At 36.7% G+C, this 20,537-nt stretch overlaps 1 protein-coding gene across 1 annotated transcript in view; it reads left to right on the top strand.

The window, feature by feature from the left end:
• gabbr1b (gamma-aminobutyric acid (GABA) B receptor, 1b) overlaps window positions 1-20,537 on the top strand; it is a 299,674-nt gene that overhangs the window by 169,471 nt on the left and 109,666 nt on the right. The window contains exon 7 of the mRNA XM_086062376.1: window positions 9,359-9,525. Coding sequence (XP_085918502.1) covers window positions 9,359-9,525 — 167 coding nt within the window. The remainder of the gene's footprint in view (window positions 1-9,358; window positions 9,526-20,537) is intronic.

Genomic DNA, 20,537 nt, shown 5'->3' with positions numbered 1-20,537 from the left:
GCCAGGGGTGGCCAAGTTCGGTCCTCAAGTGCCACTATCCAGTCTGTTTTCCATGTTTCTCTCCACTAACACACCTGATTCATGATCAGGATCGTCATCAGGCTTCTGCAAAACTTGCTGATGAGCTGATCATTAAATTCTGCTGCGCTGAAGGAGGGAAACATGGAAAACAGGCTGGATAGGGGCTCTCGAGGACCGAACTTGGCCACCCCTGACATAGGCCAACTGTCTAATAAATACACCCAGTGACAAAGCTAAGTGAATATGGTAATACTGTCCCAGCAGAGATGTACAAAATTGGCAGCATTTGACAAAATGTCAGTATGGAACTGTGAATTGTCTAAGGAGGTAGAAACTATTGGAATTTATGCTGGTTTTGCATAATTTGACAGCACCTACCTGAGGGAAAGAGATGGAAAAACGTCGTGACCAGGATGTTGTTTTTCCAAGAGACTTTTGCCTTCCCTTGTCTTCGTTCTTGCAGCATGCAAGTCCTCAAGAGTGGGTACACTGCAAAAAGGACAGTAGAAATATATAGTAAAATAAGAAAAATCTTACTTCAAATAAGCAAAATTATCTGGCAACAGAACAAAAAATGTTTAACTTAAATTTACCAGTAAGATTTAGAAAAATAAGAAAATAATACTATGCCCATATCAACCACAGTGGTCTTGAAAATAGTATTTTTAGACTTAAAAAAGATAATATTTACCTTTTTTTAAGATGTAATAAATATAAACATTTTCTTAAAATACGTAAGCATTTATTTTTACACTTGGATAACTTTGCTTGAATGTCAAGCATGGGAGGTAAAATAAATAAATAAAATATAGGTAGATACAATGCGCCTACTAAGGCAGCTCACTATTGTAACGAACACTGCCAGTCACCCTCAAAAAAATTTTTGTTCTCCCTTCCTCAAACATTCCACTCTTGGAAATATGTGCGAGGTGAAACCTGGGGGTTTGAGGTGAATAGATAAGCTTCCCCCTCCTGTTTCACCCTCGCCAGACGAGGCCAAAATGTGACTTCTACCCTTTTAATCATCCGTCGCCCAGTTCTATCAGGAGGTTAATATTTATTTTTCACCCGCCAGAACCACAACTTTATGGTACTAAAGTGTCTTATCGCCCGGGGCTCCATCCCCTCCCCTGTTGAGTTGGGGGATTAACATGACAGACAAACCATACCAGTTGTTTAAGTGAACCCAGATGGCCACATTCCAGCGTTCTTGAAAGTTACATGTGACCACAGCGCCTTCAAGCGGGGACGGTCAAAACTGCCCTCACTTGGAACTCCTATGACCCACAAAGCAATCTTACACATTTCACCTAAAAAAAAAAAGAATTCATCACATATAAGTGAATGTACGCACAACTGAATGTTTTACACCATGTATGTTTTGTTTGTGTTTGGAAAACAATGTCATCTGTATGTCAATCTCAAGAGAGTTCTTAGTTACTCCGCAAGAACAAAATTACCTAGTGCCGCTGGATTAATCGATATGTGTAACGATAACATGTTTTGCCTGGAAGAACTTGGCTTGCCAGCCTGACCAAATTTTAATTGTTAGTTATTAATTCTTTAAATAATTTGGAATTTAAGAAATCTTGGAGTTGAGTCGAGTTAAAGTTGGAGGACGGTTCTCCTCTCCTTTCCTAGTCCACGCCCTCCACCTTTAAAAACGGGTGCGGACTATTGTTCTCTCTCTCTCGTCTTCTGCCGCTGTTCCTTTCATCTTCTTTTTTTTCTGTCTGTCTGGCCAGAAAAGACAAAAGAACTTCCACGTGGCAATTTTTGTTTTGTCCAAGAAACTACCAAGTGTCTCGGACTTAGCGATCGTGCTTGTAGGCAGTGTAAAGCAGCCGGCACGCGTCCGCACTGGCAGACGGACACCTTGTTTGTTTTTGTTTAATTTTTCATATTTTCTTTTTTTGTGTGGTCATCCCACGTCAGCAACACAGCCGCCGACAAACTTTTCCGTGACCCCTTTGGGACCCAGGCACTACAGTTGAACGGACACGCGCGAGTCCAGTGCGTCCCGCTGCACCTGCTCTCCAACTTCCCATCGTGGCGAGAGCAGGTCCAACGGCTGATCTCCCTCGGGACGCAGACACGCAGCAAATTTCGGCTTCAGGTGATTGGCCAGCTGAGACGCGGATCTTCCCGCGCGCCGAGAGGACAACTCCGGCTGGAGCCGAACACACCTGAGCCGAGCTGTGTGGCGCGCGTCCGACTGCTGAACAACGGTTCCCACCAACCGTTTTGAAACCAATTAAATTTTCTCTAGACCAAAAAGCAGTGCGTTACCATTGCCACAGCCACCACCCAGGAGCCCCTCCTCACCTTGCCAGTGATGTCATGCTAAAGCGACCGCAGCAAGAGTGCACTGCACACACAGGCAAAAACAATGGAGAGCAAACAATGGAGAGCGCAAACAATTGTAGACATCGAATGAATATTGCAGCAACCAGAAGACTGCATTCAATAATGTTAAAAAGGCTTGCACCTCCCCAAAAGCCCAAGCATGAATCTATTTGGAAGCCATTGTTGTCCTCTCTTCATCGTTAATAGCAACTGTTTTCCCGGGGTGGTGGTTTGCGTGAAAGCATAGTTTAGGAATAGCTTTTTCCTCTCATCCCATGTGTTTTCTACTTCTCATCTAAGTAAGAAATAACAGACGCCGTTTGGCGACCCATCAGCTTCCCGTTCCTGTCTCCTCCTGTTTTAGGTGTCACTGACTTTTTCATGTTTTTTGGACAGGAAACTTAATTTTGTTGCTCTGTACGTGCGACGTGTGCAATAACAATACATTTGTGGGCGGCGTGGCTCAATGGTAGAGTGGTCGTCTCCCAACCCAGAGGTTGTGAGTTTGATCCCATGCCATTGTGACCACGTCAAAGTATCCTTGAGCAAGATACTAAACACCTTGTTGCCCCTGATGCTGCGACATCGGTAGGTGAATGAGTAGTCGGATGTAAAGCGCTTTGAGGGCCTTGCAAGGTGGAAAAGCGTGCTATAAATGAAGTACTATTTGATTCCATTCCATTTCATTCGATGGTAATGGCAGTTAAACCCTGGAACACATTATTTATTCATTACTTCTTACTGGTTGCATTGTTATTAAATGCAGGCAAATTGGAGGTCGACCAGCATCTTGGTTCTGTGAAAATTAATACTGAAAAAACATTAGTTTACATAAAAATCTTTGTTGATGATAATACTTTAAAACGCGGCTGCTTTAGTATCTATATTTGGGAGAATTTGCTGGAAAAACTCCAAATTGATTTCCAGAAGCCATCATCCTTTGTCTGTCATGTCCTTGGAAAGCAGTTAAACAAACTGTGTATGCAGAGCAGCCTTCTCTGAAGTCACAGCAATAAAGCAGATATACAGTATGTGTCCCTTCTATAGCATGGATAATCAAAATGAATGGAAGAGGCGCACAGAGATACATATCGACTCACATAAGAAAATGAAAAGCAGCCAGGTAGAGCTTTGCCTGCAACCGAAATGGGTAAAGCAAAGCATGATAGATCCCTAGCTCCAGACGAAAGCAAATGACAACAAATTGGCTGAGGATGAAGGGAAAAAGTAACTAATTAGAATGAAGTGCAAGGATCAGAATCAGTTGGAACAGTGCTTATTGCATGGAGATAAATATATATTATGGAGATAACATTAAGAAGTGAAATACTCAAACGTGAAATTGTTACACTCCTGCATAATCCTAATGCTATGATTTTCTTTACACCATGAGTAGGATTAGTATTCTAGTTATTTTCAATATGTGTTAGTTATAAATCTCTTGACTGTGCCAAATCACGAGAGTAATATTACCATAAATATTCAATTAAGTGTTTATTACAATTCCACGTCAGCCTTGGGAGTGACATTCACTCTGTATCATGAGTACTCGTAGAAGGATTGTGCTCACCATGTAACTTTATCTCATGTTACTCCTACAGAGGTCATGTCTTCATGCAACAGAAAACTAATTCAAATAGCATTTATTTTCTTTGTCCCCCCCCATAGTGCCAGCGACAATGTCACCCTGTGCAGCAGCACATATTGCACATGCCAGAAATTGCCACTGAACACAATTACCAGTTTAGGGCGGCATAACTTAGAGTATATTGTTGCTTGGCATAAGTTATTTTCATTGGTCTCTTTTTTAATTTAGAGCCGAAGTGTTTTTCATATGTAACTGTAATTGCAATTTTATTGTAGCATTAGCACTGGTTAGTACAAATTCCAGTTACGCCGACACCATAGGACTCATCATCGGAAACTAAGGACCTACTGTATTGACTATAAAAATAATTTGAAAAAAATAAAAACTCTTGATCTTTAACCATCTTTTACCTTGTACTATCTTGTGGCATCATTGTAGCAAAAAACTATGTTGACGTTAGTAGAGGAGTTGTCTTTAGACAAAAGGACACACACGCACACACACAATTTTTTGGGGGAAGTTGGTGGATGGGAGTGGGGGATATCATTTCCCATTTCCCTCTGCTCCATCTCACCTGCTCCCAATTTTAATGCACCACACACATACACTTGTATATACACTGGGTGTGGTCACATTCACGATGTAGTGTTTGCCAGTCGCCGAGTTGGCGAATTCAGTAACAGGGTTAGTTTTCACTAGGCACGCTGGAGTGACGCCCGGACATTTCCCTGCAGGGCCTGGGGTTCTGGGGTGCCGCCCGTCCCCCAGTGCTCCCTCCTCTTCTTCCCTCCCCAGTGAATTTTTTTTTTGGATTGACTTCAGGGTTCAATTGGATATAATTAAGCCTCAAAGTGTTTCAGGTCTCATTGGTTAAATGGTCACAGTAGATCTTTCTGAATACTGCAGACACTCGCGTAGCGCTCACAACGACAGAATTGTTTAATGTGGGGAAGTTAAAATGAGCTAGCATGCATACTGTAAAATGCAGCTTTTATGTATGTAACCTACCGTATGTGACCACCAGCCCGAATGTGATCGATGGAAACAACATGTCACATTAGTGCCAGTAGAGAGCCGCCGTGTTGACTCGGTAATGGGGGTTATATTGATCATGTTTGAAGTAATACTGCACAAAATCAGTCTCTGTGATAGCCTCCAAACATTTATTTGATGTTTGTTTTTTGGTTTTTTTAATGGCCAGGAATGAAGATTAAAACCTTACTGGTACAGAAACACAAATCAAGCGTAATTATACTGTATATTATTACTCTTATTATGATTTAATTACTATAAATAGATAGCTGAATACTCCAACATATTTCCTACTGAAATAATTAAGCTTCTTATGCAATTTATTAGGGGTGTCAAAATTAGTGAGTTTATTTTGAGTTAATTTGAAGTTCCTTTTAGGCCACTCTTTTTTTTTTGGAATGTGCTGTTAATGACCGCCCCTTACTTGCAACGCCTGTACTGGGGGAAAATCCAGTCGCAACGCAGCAGACACATCCATGTCAAAATTTAGCAGTAATAAATGTAATAATAATGCGTATATTTGTGGAGACTTTGATCAAGTTGTATTTCACAATTTTAATAATGTGCAGAATTTCACAAGTTAATTTATTTTAAAGGTTAGATAGCTCTTAATATGAAAAGAAAAATGCACTGAGCTGACACCAACGTCTGACAATGCAATTATGCCATCTAGTGGCAGATATATGACCTCAACACAAATCAATATCAGACTCTTATCTCGTACATCTTTTTAATTTTACCTAAATTTTATGAATTATTATGAAATTAACGTATCATTGACTAAAAGATGCAGCCATATTTCTACTAGTTTACATTTTTTTCCCACTTTTACGTTAACAAGAGTATGAAAACTTGGAACCGATATAACATTTTGCGATTAATCATGAGTTAACTAGTCATTGCGATTAATTACGATTACAATTTTTAATCGTCTGACACCCCTACTATTTATATATTTTTGTTATTATCAGGCAAACAAACAAGTATTTACATCTGACCTCTACTTTCAGTCTGTATCAGTTAAATTGTTCTATTGGCTGGTTATGTTGGGTTTGGCAGTTAAATGGTCAGTGGCTTTTGGTGCATTAGCTTTGGCTAAACAATTACTTTTTTGGCATACAAGGATGAACCGCATATGCTAGCTGAACGGACCATGCTAGCAAAAGCCCAAACTGGTGTACAAGGTCAATTAGTTCCGACTAGACAGTCGGGCTAACTTCGACAAACAGCTTGGGCCACCTGCTGTTAGGTTGCCGCTGATGGTGGTTAATTGAATACAATTTTATTTTGCATTAAATTGTATTGCAAAACAGTTTCTTCCCCTGATTGCAGTTTATGACCCAATTATTGTTGTTTGGTATTTAGAGATAACAATAAAACCTAGCAATTAAACAAGAATGGATGGGGACACATTGATGATGTTCCCACCAACCGTTTTGAAACCAATTCAGTTACTGTTTCGGTCATTGTTTTCCAAAGTAAAAGCAGATGTTTGCAAGATAATCAGTCTGCTTTCATGAAAGACTACAGAAATCTGAGAACAATTACCATTCAGACACTGAAATCAGAGAATTTGGGTAATTTTAAGTTAAATAATGGCATTAAACGATTATACGATTATTGAAGTAGGCAATTCATTTGTTAAGTGATTAGTTGTCGATTAATCGGTTTATGTGATACCTCTATATATTACTTTAGTACAATATTGTAGACTTTAATTTACACCAATACGATCGGCTGAATCGGGATTGGACGATATTTAGCATTTTATGAAAAATCGGTGATCGTGTGTAATGTCTTAATTTGCCTGATCGATCAATGATATCATTGAACGAAATAAGACATGATGTCATATTTAATGTTTTTCAGCAATTTCTAAAGATTTTCTCATTCGTTTTAATTGACGGCAAATATACACGGGTTTTTGTGGCCGGGCCTGTCCCTATCCCCTGTGAATGGCGGCAAACATCTGTAGAGTAAATCTAAAAGTTTTTTAAATAGATATATTGCTCCATCTTCTGATCGAAACGTTTTTTTTCTTCAAACTTGTTGATCGTCATCGGATGAAAATTCCTGATTGTGTAAAGTCTACTGTAAAAGTTATATGGGGTTCTAGGCAGTGTTGAGAACGTTACTTTAAAAAAAGTAATTAGTTATAGTTACTCATTACTTACTTATAAAAGTAACTGAGTTAGTAATTAAATTACTTCATGATAAAAGTAATTTGTTACCAGGCAAAGTAAATATTTTCACTACTTAAAAAAAAAAAGTTCTATGTCAAATATTTGGATTTGTAATTTTATTTTATTATTATTATTATTATTATTATTGTTATTATTATTATTAAACAAGGAATTCAAATTATGTTCAGGCTAAATAGGGTGTTTTCATTTATTTTTGTGAATATTTATGTCACACTAATGCCTCACTCCATAATAACGCATCATATAATGATAATAATAATAATAATAATTAATAAATCATTACATTTTGGAGTGGTGATCTATGTTCTACCACTGCCAATTACTACAGCAAACATAATAATAATAATAATAATAAATACTGAATATATGGTGATTTGTGGCACATATGTCATCTATAGGTAATTTGTAGACAGTCCAGCCATTCCCTCCAGGATTTCGCGGGCATTTTTTATGATTGTTGCGGGCTAAAATAATCAATAATATATAAAAGAAATTGCCAATGCTATGAAATATACAGTGCTTAATGCTATCATGGCCAAAATCATAACTGCCATAACTATTACTCCATTTACTCTGAGAGGTTTTACTTAATCCTACTCCTTTTTGTATATGTACAATCTAATTGCAAAATTTTAGTTTAGCTTAATGTTGTCAAAAAAAAAATCATTCATTCCCTCACCTGGATCTGTGTAGTAACATCAAAAAAAATAAAGACTGGTGAGACAGAGGAAGAACATCGCTGTGCAAAGTGCTGCGAGAGAGGCAACAAGTCAGTGCTGAGACTGACCTGAAATAAATGATGGCAATTGAATCGCAGCCCGTTGGGTTAATCTTAATGAATCTGACAAATATAAATGTGCCCTATCTCCTCTGGGTGAGAATTATTTCACGAGGAGCATTTTATATAATTGGGGTGAAAGTGTTTTGTTAAAAATACACCGATTTGGTAGTGACGACAAAAAGGTGGGCGGAGGGGTCGTGAGGGCGTACAGTGGAAGGGGATTGAGGGTGGGAGATAAATGAGCTGGGCTGTGTTATGGGATTGCAAATTCAAAGTGGTTTGTGAAACAGAGAGAACATCCCTCCTCCTCTCCCTCCTCCTCCTCCTCCTCCTCCTCCTCCTCCTCTTCCTCTCACACGCTCCCACACGCGGCTGCCGTGCTGCTGCAGTCAAACCTCGGTCGGACACGTTTAGCCGCGCACCTCTCGTCCTCTTCTCCCGTCTTTCTTGACAATTGGGATACTTTTCCGTTTTGAGACATTTTGCGCCAGTCGAGTCCCGCTCATCTTATTTGGCTCCTCTCAATGGAAACCAACAGATGATGCTCGTGCACTGCGGCGCTCCCGAGCCAACGTGTGTCGTAATGCGCCTTTGGAACAGAAAGCAGAGAATGTAGGAGGGCTGACGAACCAAGACAGAGCGGATCGGAGCAGAATTACACTCTTTCGGCTTGTTTCTTCATGATGGATTTTCTTCATATTTGTCAATGGGGAAAAACTGGTTCTTAGAAACAATCTTAAATGAGAACATTTTTAGACATCTGAAAAGCTGGACTTCATATCCAAGTTGGGAATAACTCTATCCTGCTTTTTTCTCTGGAATGTCCTACCAGTTTAGGCTAACTTTGAGTCACCTATTATGGTCTATTTAGACGAAAAAGTGAACTTACTATGGATTTTGGCATAAAGACTAATTAGTATCTATCTATCTATCTATCTATCTATCTATCTATCTATCTATCTATCTATCTATCTATCTATCTATCTATCTATCTATCTATCTATCTATCTATCTATCTATCTATCTATCTATCTATCTATCTATCTATCTTTCTATCTATCTATCTTTCTATCTATCTACCTATCTATAAGAAAAGGAATAAGTAAATCAAAAAGCGTCTGTCAGTAAAATAGTCTTCCAAATGTCATCCCATCTCTGAGGGCAAATCAGATGCGTTCATGGAAATTAATTTTTCTGGCCTACTCACTCACACAAGCCGTGCTGCGGGCTCCAAAGTTCTGGTAGAATAAACTTTATCAAGTACCTCCGAGCCTCCGATCTTCGATAGCATGGCTCGGGTCCGGCGAAGCAGCTCTCACAGCAGGTCTGCCGGGGGCTTGTGTCTGACCCTGACCCTCGCTGTGCTCCTGTTGTGCCCCTCTCCAGCTCTCGGCAAGAAGAAGCTATACATCGGAGCTCTCTTCCCCATGAGCGGAGGCTGGCCCGGAGGGCAAGCATGCCTTCCTGCCGCGAAGATGGCCTTGGCTCTGGTGAATGAGAGGGCCGATATTCTTCCAGACTACGAGCTGGAGTTAATACATTATGACAGCATGGTGAGTAACTTAGAATCTTTTTGACTTGACATATATTTGATACTATTGCATCTGAACTACTGTACATGCCACCTGGTTTGGAATGCACAAGGTGCAGAGGTCAACAACATTGGTGAGACATTCCTAGATGGTCATTTTTTAATTCGCACTGTGTGAATGTAGACCTAACTGACCTACAACACTACTGGTGATTACAAAAAAGTAGTAAGTAAACTTCAATCTTTTGTACAATTGTTTGTAGGGCCCGACCAATATGCTTTTTTTAGGCCGATGCAGATTTTTGGCAGAAAAAAATACCGATTACCAATTAATCTGCTGATTATTTGAAAATATATACCATGCATACAATTAACCCCCCCCCCCCCATTCCTTTTCAATGGGTGTCACTTACGCAAAAAAATTCGCTATTAAGATTCTCTGTATGACCTTATCAACAAATTTCATGAAGTATACAAGGTTATTGTATAGATTTATGTGTCAATATTAAAACCATTCTTACTTGTTTACAAATGCTGGAAAGCATTAACATTTTCTTTTAAATATATACATTTTTTAATCTTGTGTTATTTTCACCAGTCTTGGGACTAACTGAGCTGTTTGCATCCTTGAATTTTGAGAAAAGAAAGTCTTTAAATCCTTGAAATATCAACTTTAAATATAACTTGAAAGGAGGATGACAAAAATAAGAAAATGAAATAAGAAAGTGAAATAAGAATAGAATGAACTAAAATAATAGCAACTGAAAAAACAGTAATAACAAATACTGACTGTTCCTGTGCATTTTGGCCTCTTGGGGGCAGTGTGGTGCCGTGCATCCATGGTGTACACACTTAGAGTGAGTACAGAAAAAAGTTGCTAATTCTATTAAAACAACTTGTTTTTCACACATTGGAAATAATTTGTTCCTTTGTGTAGTGTTATCTTACCTGTAGATATGTGTTCCCACAGCCTTTGTGTGTGGATATTCGTTATTGAAAGGAAAAACATTACCAAGTCGATGCTAACTTACTGTTAGCATTTGAATAGGATTCTCCCTTCGCTTTTAGAATTAGCGCTAGGCTAGCGATGTTTTAAAAATGAAGCTGGGTTTGTATTTAAATATAAAGTGGATGTAATTTTTATCGTTGTGTGTTGTCGTTAGTTTTACAGTTAACTCCAACTGTGATGTCATTAAACAGTTTAAAGGATGCATAGGGACAACAGAATAACCAGAATAACATGCGCTACACACTAGCTAGTTGATAATGCTACGCAAGAAAAATGGTGCATTCATGGTACTTTCACAGTGTCGGATATTCAATAACATTTTAAGGGGGAAATAATCGGCCATTTGGCCCAATTGGCCAATTGTTTTGGTCAATGTTTGACGGCCCAATTTGTTTGTTATGATATTATCTCTAAAAGCTTATTTGTCTATGAGCAAGGACAATCATATTAACATGAACACCAGTTAATTCAAAGTCATTAGTGTATGTTGTACATGCACACTCATATGTTGAAGCTGTTAGGGAGGTGAATACGCCGAGTCATGGGCCTCAGAGCAGACTCGAGAAATGTCTTTAACCAAGGGAGAATGGAAATATGAGAAACAAATCCTAAATACAAATCAAAAACCAATGGCAACATAAGGTCAACATAAGTACTTAAATAAATAAATAAAAATATCATACATTTTTGTTGGCTTGACTGGGTGGCAAAACATTTGTGTTTGAAATTTGTTTTGTTTAAAAGTGTTTTTGTTTTCTTTTTCATGACTTAATTTTACCCTGAGAGGGGAATAATTTTGTGTTGGCATTTTAATGAGTTCCTTTGTTGAAATACGTTTCTTAGTCTCGATAAGCTGCTGCTTCACTCTTCATCTTTACTGTTGGTTCGTTTTACTGTAAAACTCTGTATTGACTGTTTTTCTTTTTTAACCGAAGATGACCGAATCAATCAATTAATCAATATTTTATCTCAGCTGGACTGCAAATTACAATCACCATAATGATCATGTTACTAGGTGTGCAAGAAATAATAAATTATTAAATGTGTCATGACCCATAATGCAGATGAAAGCAACTATGAATAGATTGATGAATTGTAATAGTTACTGAGTTGAAGTATTTCTGGGAGAGTGGAAAAAAGTGACAGATGGACTGTATGTGCTCCATGTAACAGAACCACTGCACCAACTTAATTTATTTGCTCCCAAAAACTTATAAAAAATGTTCTATTTTATATATTGCCTTGGGCCCAAAAACATATTTATACGTTTGATTGTTTGTTTCTTTGTTTGTTTTTTATGTACGAGCATACAGAAGGCTTTGTTGCAGCCTCTTACCTGAATAGGTCGCTTAAAGAAATGGTAGTCATAATAAAAAACAGTCAGCAGGTGGCAGCAGAGTATAAGAAATCAGTCAGGGCCATGTTGCAACAAGCTCTTTTCCCCAGTGTTTTCAACAGGTTTGTGAATAATGATGAAACTTAGCTATATTCTAATGCTAATTGTTGCAAAACGGAAACAGATAAAAAAAAAAAAAATTCTGATGAAATAAGAGACTCTAATCTTTCTTTTGGTAGGTTCCATGTTTTCAGTGCAATAGAACAGAATACTATGTGAACCTTGCAAAATCAGTCAAAATCCAGTAAAACGGCTGGGAGTGAATAGGGTTGCTTCAGTGAAAATGGCTGGGAGTGAATGAATCAATTTAACATCATAACATGTATGTTAATGGATGCGGTAGGAAGCAAAATAACCTGGAAAGAACAAAAGCACAGGGAGAATATGCTAACACTACAATAAAAATAAATAAATAAATAAATCCATCTGAAAGTGCTGCCCTGAGCTCTACATATTATAATACATTTAACAGCCATCCCCCAGTGGAGAGGATAGAGCGTGTAGAGTGAAAATGTGTGATATTGTGGCTTAATACCGAAATCAGCTGAGTGGAATAGCTGGCACTGTCTAAGAAGTGTAGCATGGGAATTTATACTATGCATGTATGGTATATGCAATATATGGGCCATACATGCTACGGTGAGCTTCTTTTGGATCACTCTTTGCTACATTAATTCCCTTATATCGTTACACCATTTCTGTCAAACAGCGGATATGATGCAGATTGCTCACTGTGATGAATTCCATTGTGGACAGGCAACCACATGTTGCCCTACTCGTGACATGAAAAATGAAGATAAAAAAATAATAATATATATATATATCAATGCATACAGTAACATCCAAGTATTGGACATTAATTAATTAATTAATTTGACATCAAAAGATATTAGACAAAAAAAAAATCTGCAACTGATACTCAATTTAGAAGACTGACTGATCAGTTTAGTTGCATCATTATTAAAATTGGCAGACAAAATATTTCTCTAGCCTTACAGCTTCTTTTTTTCCTGATGCCGTTGTGTTTTTCAGCAATGAAGATGATTGGGCTTGCCTCAGAACATTACTTCCCACTGGTTTTCACAAATGAGCTTGTATATTTGGAATCAAGCGCAGATTCACTCCCTTTCCAAAAGTGTTGCTTTTTCCATCACTTTGGTAACATTTCCCCAGAATTTCTGAGGCTTGTCTCTGTACTTTTTGGAATGCTCCAGGCTGGGCTTCTCATTTTACTTGCAAGTTAGGAGCTTGCATCTTCTCGTAGAGCCTCTGTAACCAAGGTTATTTTTTAGGGATGGGAGACTACCGATACAAGGTATCTGTATTGGGTCGATACTCGGCCTTATTTCAAGGGCTCAGCACTCGGTACCTCTTATGGCTATTTTACGAACAGGAACTACAAATTAGAAATGATTAGAATAGAAAATTGCCATTAACAATTAATTAATTTCATGCAATTTTCTGTTTGATAAAATTATATATTGGGATATATAGGTATTTCTTTAAAATTAACTATCATTGTTTTTAGTTTTTTTTTGTATCAAAAGTACTAGTGGTATTAATACTTGGTATCAGTATCGGTCTGAAAGAAGTGGTTTCGAATATTATTTTAGGTATTTTAGTTAACAAAAACCAATGGTGGGAAAAAGAAGGGGAAAAAACAGTTTCGTTAACAAAATAAAATTAAAATTAAAATGCTTAACAAAAAAACCCTAAAACATAATGTTTACAAAATGAACTAAAACTAACTAATAACAGCAAACATTTTCTTTGTTTTCATTTTTAGCAATTTAATATATGAGCATTTGGGGTTGAAGCAGTATTATGCATTGCACTTATTGTAATTCAAAGTCTGTTATACAGTACCTGTATTGATTGTGGATGGTTGGTTTTAAAATATTTTTGGGGGTTTTAGATTGTCTACACAATACTTGCAGTGATGTTTTTTAAATGTTGCACACAAGAAATACACACAAAAACTACAAAGCAAAACTAATACCTCAGACTAATAAAAACTCAAAATGAAACACATATGTATATTTGTGCTCTGTACCTTTTTGCGTGCAGTCTTCTGCTGACAGTAGAGTGTGATGTCTTCACTCCTGTCCTCTGGAGGGAGGTTGTTTATCATAACTAAAAGGTGGGTCTTTTTTCAAAGCTCTCAAAAAGTTTCTGTCATCACCTGCTGCTGTTTTAGTTGACCATATTACAGGGAGACATTTAGAGCATTACATTTTATTTTATTTTATTTATTTCTGTAATATACTTTTTAGGACCAAAAGTGTGCCATGTAAATGATTTTGTCCCCTTAATTGTCGAATTTTAATTTCTCGACCACACAAGTTCCCTCACACACTGCATATTAACATACTGACACAAACACGCAATTGAATGCAGTGTTACATGCTGCTGCTTTTAAAAGCATCCCCGTGATTTGTTCGAGTTGCTCTGTATCACGTCCCCACTCCAAATGCCAGAGGCGAGCAGGGTGTTGGGTGGCATTAGATGTAGATTGGCATGACAACAGTAACCTTGGCAACGTCACTTCAAACAAACACTATTTCGCCTCTGAGATTGAATAAAACCCAGCATCAAGTCACTACGTTGGGTGTTTGTTGACTGCTTTTTAAACTTGTCTCAGTGGAAAGCAGTGTTAAGTTTGTAATAAATTTTAATGTAGTTTTAGTCATAGTCTTTTGACAAAAATTAATGAGAGTTTTAGTCATAATTTAGTCATCAGATTGTATTTTATTTTTAATCAAATTTTAGTCAACGGAAATAAAGAGCAATTTCAGTCGATGAAATAAAGAGCAATATTAGTCGACGAAATAAAGAGTAATTTTAGTTGACAAAAATAAAAAGCAATTTCAGCCAACGAAAAAAAACCCAATTCTAGTCGACAAAATAAAAAGCAATGTTAATCGATGAAATAAAGAGCAATTTTAGTAGACGAAAATTAGGGCTGAGCAATAAATCGAATTAATTCGATACATTGTCATTTTAAAAATCGAATCGTTGAAAATTTTCTAAATCGTGAAATCAAATTTTGTCTTTTGGATTATTAAAAGCTGTTGTGTTACATTCAAATGTTTTTGTGGCAGAATGGGTGCTTTACAAGACATGTTTACAATAGCTACCAACTACTTCATTGTGGCATTTAAGAAAAAACTATGAATGTTAAGTTTATGTCAAAACTAACATTTTGCACAGGAATTATTTTTGAATAAATGAAACCTTTAAATAAATGTTTGTTGGATTTATTAGATTAAAATCGATTAAAATCGTAATCGTCCTGAATGTCTGTAAAAATCGAGATTTTATTTTTGGGCCATATCGCCTAGCCCTAACGAAAATAAAGAGCAATTTAGTCAATGAAATAAAAAGCAGTTTTAGTCGACGAATGAAAGAGCAATTTTTGTCAACGAAAAATAAAGAGCAATTTTAGTCAATGAAATAAAGACATTTTAGCCAACTAAATAAAAAGCAATTTTAGTTGCTGAATAAAAAGCAATGTTAGTCGACAAAATAAAAAGCAATGTTAGTCGACAAAATAAAAAGCAATGTTAGTCGACGAAATAAAGAGCAATTTTAGTCGACTAAATTGACAATCTAATGGATGTTTTCCTTCAGCATACATTTAAACTTTTAAATAGAAAATTGAAACACACCTATTTGTAACTGTAGTTTAACACGCAAGACGCATTTGACACAACAGTGATTTTAGTCAACTTTGTTTCAATGAAAAATGTTGAAGTGACAATAATATGCCGTCTTAAAACTTAGTTTTCACCTAAATTTAAAAAAAAGTGTGTAATTGCTTGAGATTAATTTTACAGTAAACATGTTTGAACATTAAATAAATTGCAGTGAACAGTTTCTGAGCGGTTCTTTTCTCCCACCTGCGTTTCATTCCTTTTTCTGATTGGATTTTGTGAATTTTCGTCACCGTTTTTGTTTTCGGTTTTGTCATTGACGACATTCAACCAATTTAGTTATCGTCATTGTTCAATGAATGGCTTCTATTTTAGTTTTTGTTTCATTTTCGTCTGAAAAAAAGTGTTTGTGACGAATAATATGACAAAAAATTTAGTCTGTGAAATAATCACTGGTGGAAAGTAACACTGAGTTCAGTTAGGTAAAGTAAAAAATACTGTCTGCCCCTGTGCTTGACCAGTTGCACATACCACTCAACACTGTTGCCAGAGACTCAGCATTGCAGCAAAGCCTGTGTCAACAGGCGGTAAACCAAGCAGAGAATTTCTCACTTGAAAAAGATGATTAAATGTATGTCAGGTTCCTGTGGTGCTGAAATGGGAAGACATGTCCCAAAGGTTCCTAGAGGTATGAGGAAGCCATGGGGGTGGACATACAACCTATAGCATCTCATTTAAATGTGCTGGGGATTTCCCCAGAGTGGCGGGGTGCAAGAGGTTTCACTGATTGACAGACTAATCCTCCAATCATGACAATACCATTCACAGTGTGCACACATACCAACATTCACTATTTCCCCCTCAATTGCGGTGGTTAATGTTCCACTACTATCCTGCCCCTGCAAGAAGCAAAATTATGCTATGTTTATATACACCCTAATTTATTTTAAAACAATGCAACATATTTAAACACAAATAATATATTGTATGTCTAGTATGATAAGTAGAATACCAACTGTACTAGACTACGTGCAATTTCTGGAGAAAATGCGTGGGAATGTCAATGTCTGTCCCATTGAAAATTAGGGAAAAGTTGACATTTAAAGTTAAATTGTGCAAATACTGTAAGCAATGTGGAATCAGACGATATATACCCCGGGAGGCGTGCATTTTTTAAGCAAGTTGAAACGGTGTAAATCAGTATTATTAGGTGGGAGTTGTTACATGGCAAAAAAATGTGTGGAGAATAAAAAGTGCCTGATATTGTAATAATAATACTAATACTACTACTACTACTACTACTACTACTACTACTACTACTACTACTACTACTAATAATAATAATAATAATAAAGGTTAGAAACAACATCATTAACAATAACACTTACAAAAATATCTTCGATAAAGCAGGACTGCAAAAACTGATCAGCGAAATACCAGGGGACTACTGTACATATCGTAGCCTCATTAAAGGTCTCATATTATTCAACTTTTCAACATACTAAAATAGTTCTCAAATGTGTAAAAGACATGTCTGTGACATGCATTTGCCTGTTTTAGGAGTGTGTCACTTTTATGTAAATAGCTGCACCAGGCCATGCCTACGCCATACCCTTCTCTCTCGAAGGGGCAGTGATTTTGGTCAATGTTGTGAATGGAAACGACTGGTCATGGGAGCAGCAGAAAAGAAAAATACAGACATGTATTTTACACATTTAAGAACTATTTTAATATGTGGAAAAGTGGCATAACGTTTTACCATAAGAAAAAGTATCATAACGTTACTACAGAGACTATGTTGTAGTGTTAGTTGTGATTGTTTAGACAATGGTTATTTTGCCGCAACTGGCAAATCTCGAGCGAACATTATGTCTCCGATTTGCCGTGAATGCTTGTAGACATTTACAAGCGGTTATAAATAACACAAATGTGCACATTTAGATTAAAAAGGACAGGAAGTAAGGCTAAATAAAAAATGATAAACTTATCTTCTTTCTTGTTTGCAGTAGTGTCACACTGTTGGCACTGATCCATTATGTTTAAATGTGTTGCTAATCCAGCTCTGAACAGACTTTCACTAACAAAACAGTCCTTTGAGAAATTATGTCTGTCGGTACACGTCCTTCAAAAATAAAATTAATCCACTGTCTTCTCAAAGACTTGGGACGAAGGAAGCAACCACTTTTTCCTGATCAATGTTTCCCCTCTCCACGGAGCATTAAGGAAGGCACAGCCAGCTTCTCGAATTTCAGTGGGCGTGACAAACTTCGGGCTTCAAACGTTTTGCGCAAAATGTGGAACTTACATTTGCAAAAAACACATCAAGACCCTCCATCCATCCATTTTCTGTACCGCTTGTCCTCACAAGGGTCGCGGGGGTTGCTGGAGCCTATCCCAGCTGGCTTCGGGCAGTAGGCGGGGTACACCCTGAACTGGTTGCCAGCCAATCGCAGGGCACACAGAGACGAACAACCATACTCACAATCACACCTATGGACAATTTGGAGTGTCCAATTCACCTGCCATGCATGTTTTTGGAATTGCATGAAATGTTAAATGGAAAAAAACAGTAGTTCTGGTGTTTAGTTAGTAGTAGTTCTTCGTTTCAGTAACTGGTGTTTCATGTTCATGAATTCTGCATATTTGTTCTAAAGTGTTACTCATAAATTCTGTCATCAAAATCAGTTATTGTGACTTTGACCTTCTTATTCTAAAGAAAAAAATATCTTGTTACGACTTATTGACATATTCAAGGATCTAATTATGTCATATGAAATATTTTACTTTGATTTATATCTATCCATAATATATATATATACAGCATAGTTAGTTTTGCTGTTAGCATAATACTGCTATTATTGTCCATTGGGGCATAAAAAAAACCCAAAAACTATATATGTATAGATAGGTGTGGTGCCACTGAACATTTTGAGCGATTGAAAGTGAAAAAAAGTTTTCATAAATTATCAACCTTCAAAGGAAAAGCCTGATTTGGGACAAAATTACAATAATTTTATGCAGAAAAATGCCATTGTGTAAAAACTGGGCATGCATAAAAAAAAAATATTGTTATGACTTATGGACTTGTTTGAGCCTCTAACTATGTCATATGAAATATTCAAATTAGTATTTTATTTTATATATATATACAGCATAGTTAGTCTTGCTGTTAGCATAATACTGCTATTATTTTCCATCGGGGGCATTAAAAAATTAAAATTAAAATAAAACCATATATGTATAGATAGGTCTGATGCCACTGAACATTTTGAGCGGTTGAAAGTGAAAAAAATATTCATAAATGACTAAGTTATCTCACTTCAAAGGAAATGCCAGATTTGGGCAAAATTACAAGAGTTTTGTGCTATTCAGAAAAATGCCATTGTGTAAAAACTGGGCATGCATAAAAAAATATATTGTTATGACTTATGGACTTATTCAAGCCTCTAAATATGTCATATTAAATATTCAAATTAGACCTTTATTTTACACACATATATATACAGCATAGTTAATTTTGCTGTTAGCATAATACTGCTATTATTGTCCATCGAGGGCATTCAAAAAAATTGCCTGATTTTGGCAAAAATTACAAGAGCTTCCAAGTCGATTAAAACACTTTTTTGGCCCATTTTGCCCGAGGAAAAGAACCTGCCTAATAATTACGCACACCTTGAACTAGGCGTGTTGATCCCCTTAAGCCACACCCTCTCTCATTACACAAATACACACCACCTGATATGTTTAAATCCAATAGGCATTCAAGTTTATCCATCCATCCATTTTCTTAACCGCTTTTCCTCACAAGGGTCGCCTATCCCAGCTGGCTTCGGGCAGTAGGCGGGGTACACCCTGAACTGGTTGCCAGCCAATCGCAGGGCACATAGACGTACAACCATCCACACTCACAATCACACCTATGGACAATTTTTTGGATTGTTCAATTAACCTGCCATGCATGTCTACATACAAACTCCACCCAGGAAAGCCGAAACCCGGACTCAATCTCTCGTCGTCTGGACTGGGAGGCGGACGTGCTAACCAGTCAGCCACCGTGGTATAATATAAACCTTTCAAGTTTATATTATTAATTATTCAGACTATCCACCATGCCTTGCTGCAATTGTAAATTTGGTAAATGGACTGCTTTTTATATAGCACTTTATCTACAACAGGGGTCAGCAACCTTTCCTGTCAAAACAGCCATTTTAGGTCAAATAAATAAACAAAAATCTTTCTGGAGCTGCAAAACATTTGAACATTGTTATGAAAGAAACAGTGTGCTAATGTACTGAGGGCCCAAGAGCTAATTAGAGCTGCACCATAACAGGAAAATATGCAGCATCCAATACTTTGAGGTTAATTTTGTCTTCCGGTTATTTTTATTTATTTATTTATTTATTTTTATTTTTATTTATTTTATTATTTTTGTATTATTATTATTATTTTTATTTTTTATTATTATTATTATTTTCCCGCTTTTGCATACATTTTTAGATTATCTGCCTTTCTGTCAAATGTCTGACATTTTTGTCAATTTTATGGACATATTGTAATTATATATTTCTGCCTCTTTTTCGGATATATTTACTTTTTAAATGTTTTCTTTTCTGCCATTTTTTAAATTCTATTCTCTGATATTTTTGGCAATTTAATGGAAATTTTTACAATTTGTAAAACTTTTTCATTTACCTTTCGTCTTCCGGTATTATTATTATGATTATTATTATTGTTGTAATTTTTCATGCTTTGTTTTTGCATGCATTTTTAGATTCTCTGCCTTTCTGTCAAATGTCTGACATTTTCTGGCAATTTTCTGGACATATTGTAATTTTCTGCCCGTCTTCTTGCTTTGCTGAATATTTTATGGCTTTTTTATTATCATTATTTTATTATTCTTATTATTATTTTTTACTTTTTTCCTGCATTTTTTGCTATTAATTTCTGAAATTTTTGGGCAATTTTGTGGAAATGTT

This window comes from Leptonotus elevatus, chromosome 19 (assembly GCF_054856555.1).
Source record: "Leptonotus elevatus isolate MCC_2025b chromosome 19, RoL_Lele_1.0, whole genome shotgun sequence".
Classification (NCBI taxonomy): Eukaryota; Metazoa; Chordata; class Actinopteri; order Syngnathiformes; family Syngnathidae; genus Leptonotus; species Leptonotus elevatus.
This window is presented reverse-complemented; position numbering and strand designations above follow the sequence as displayed.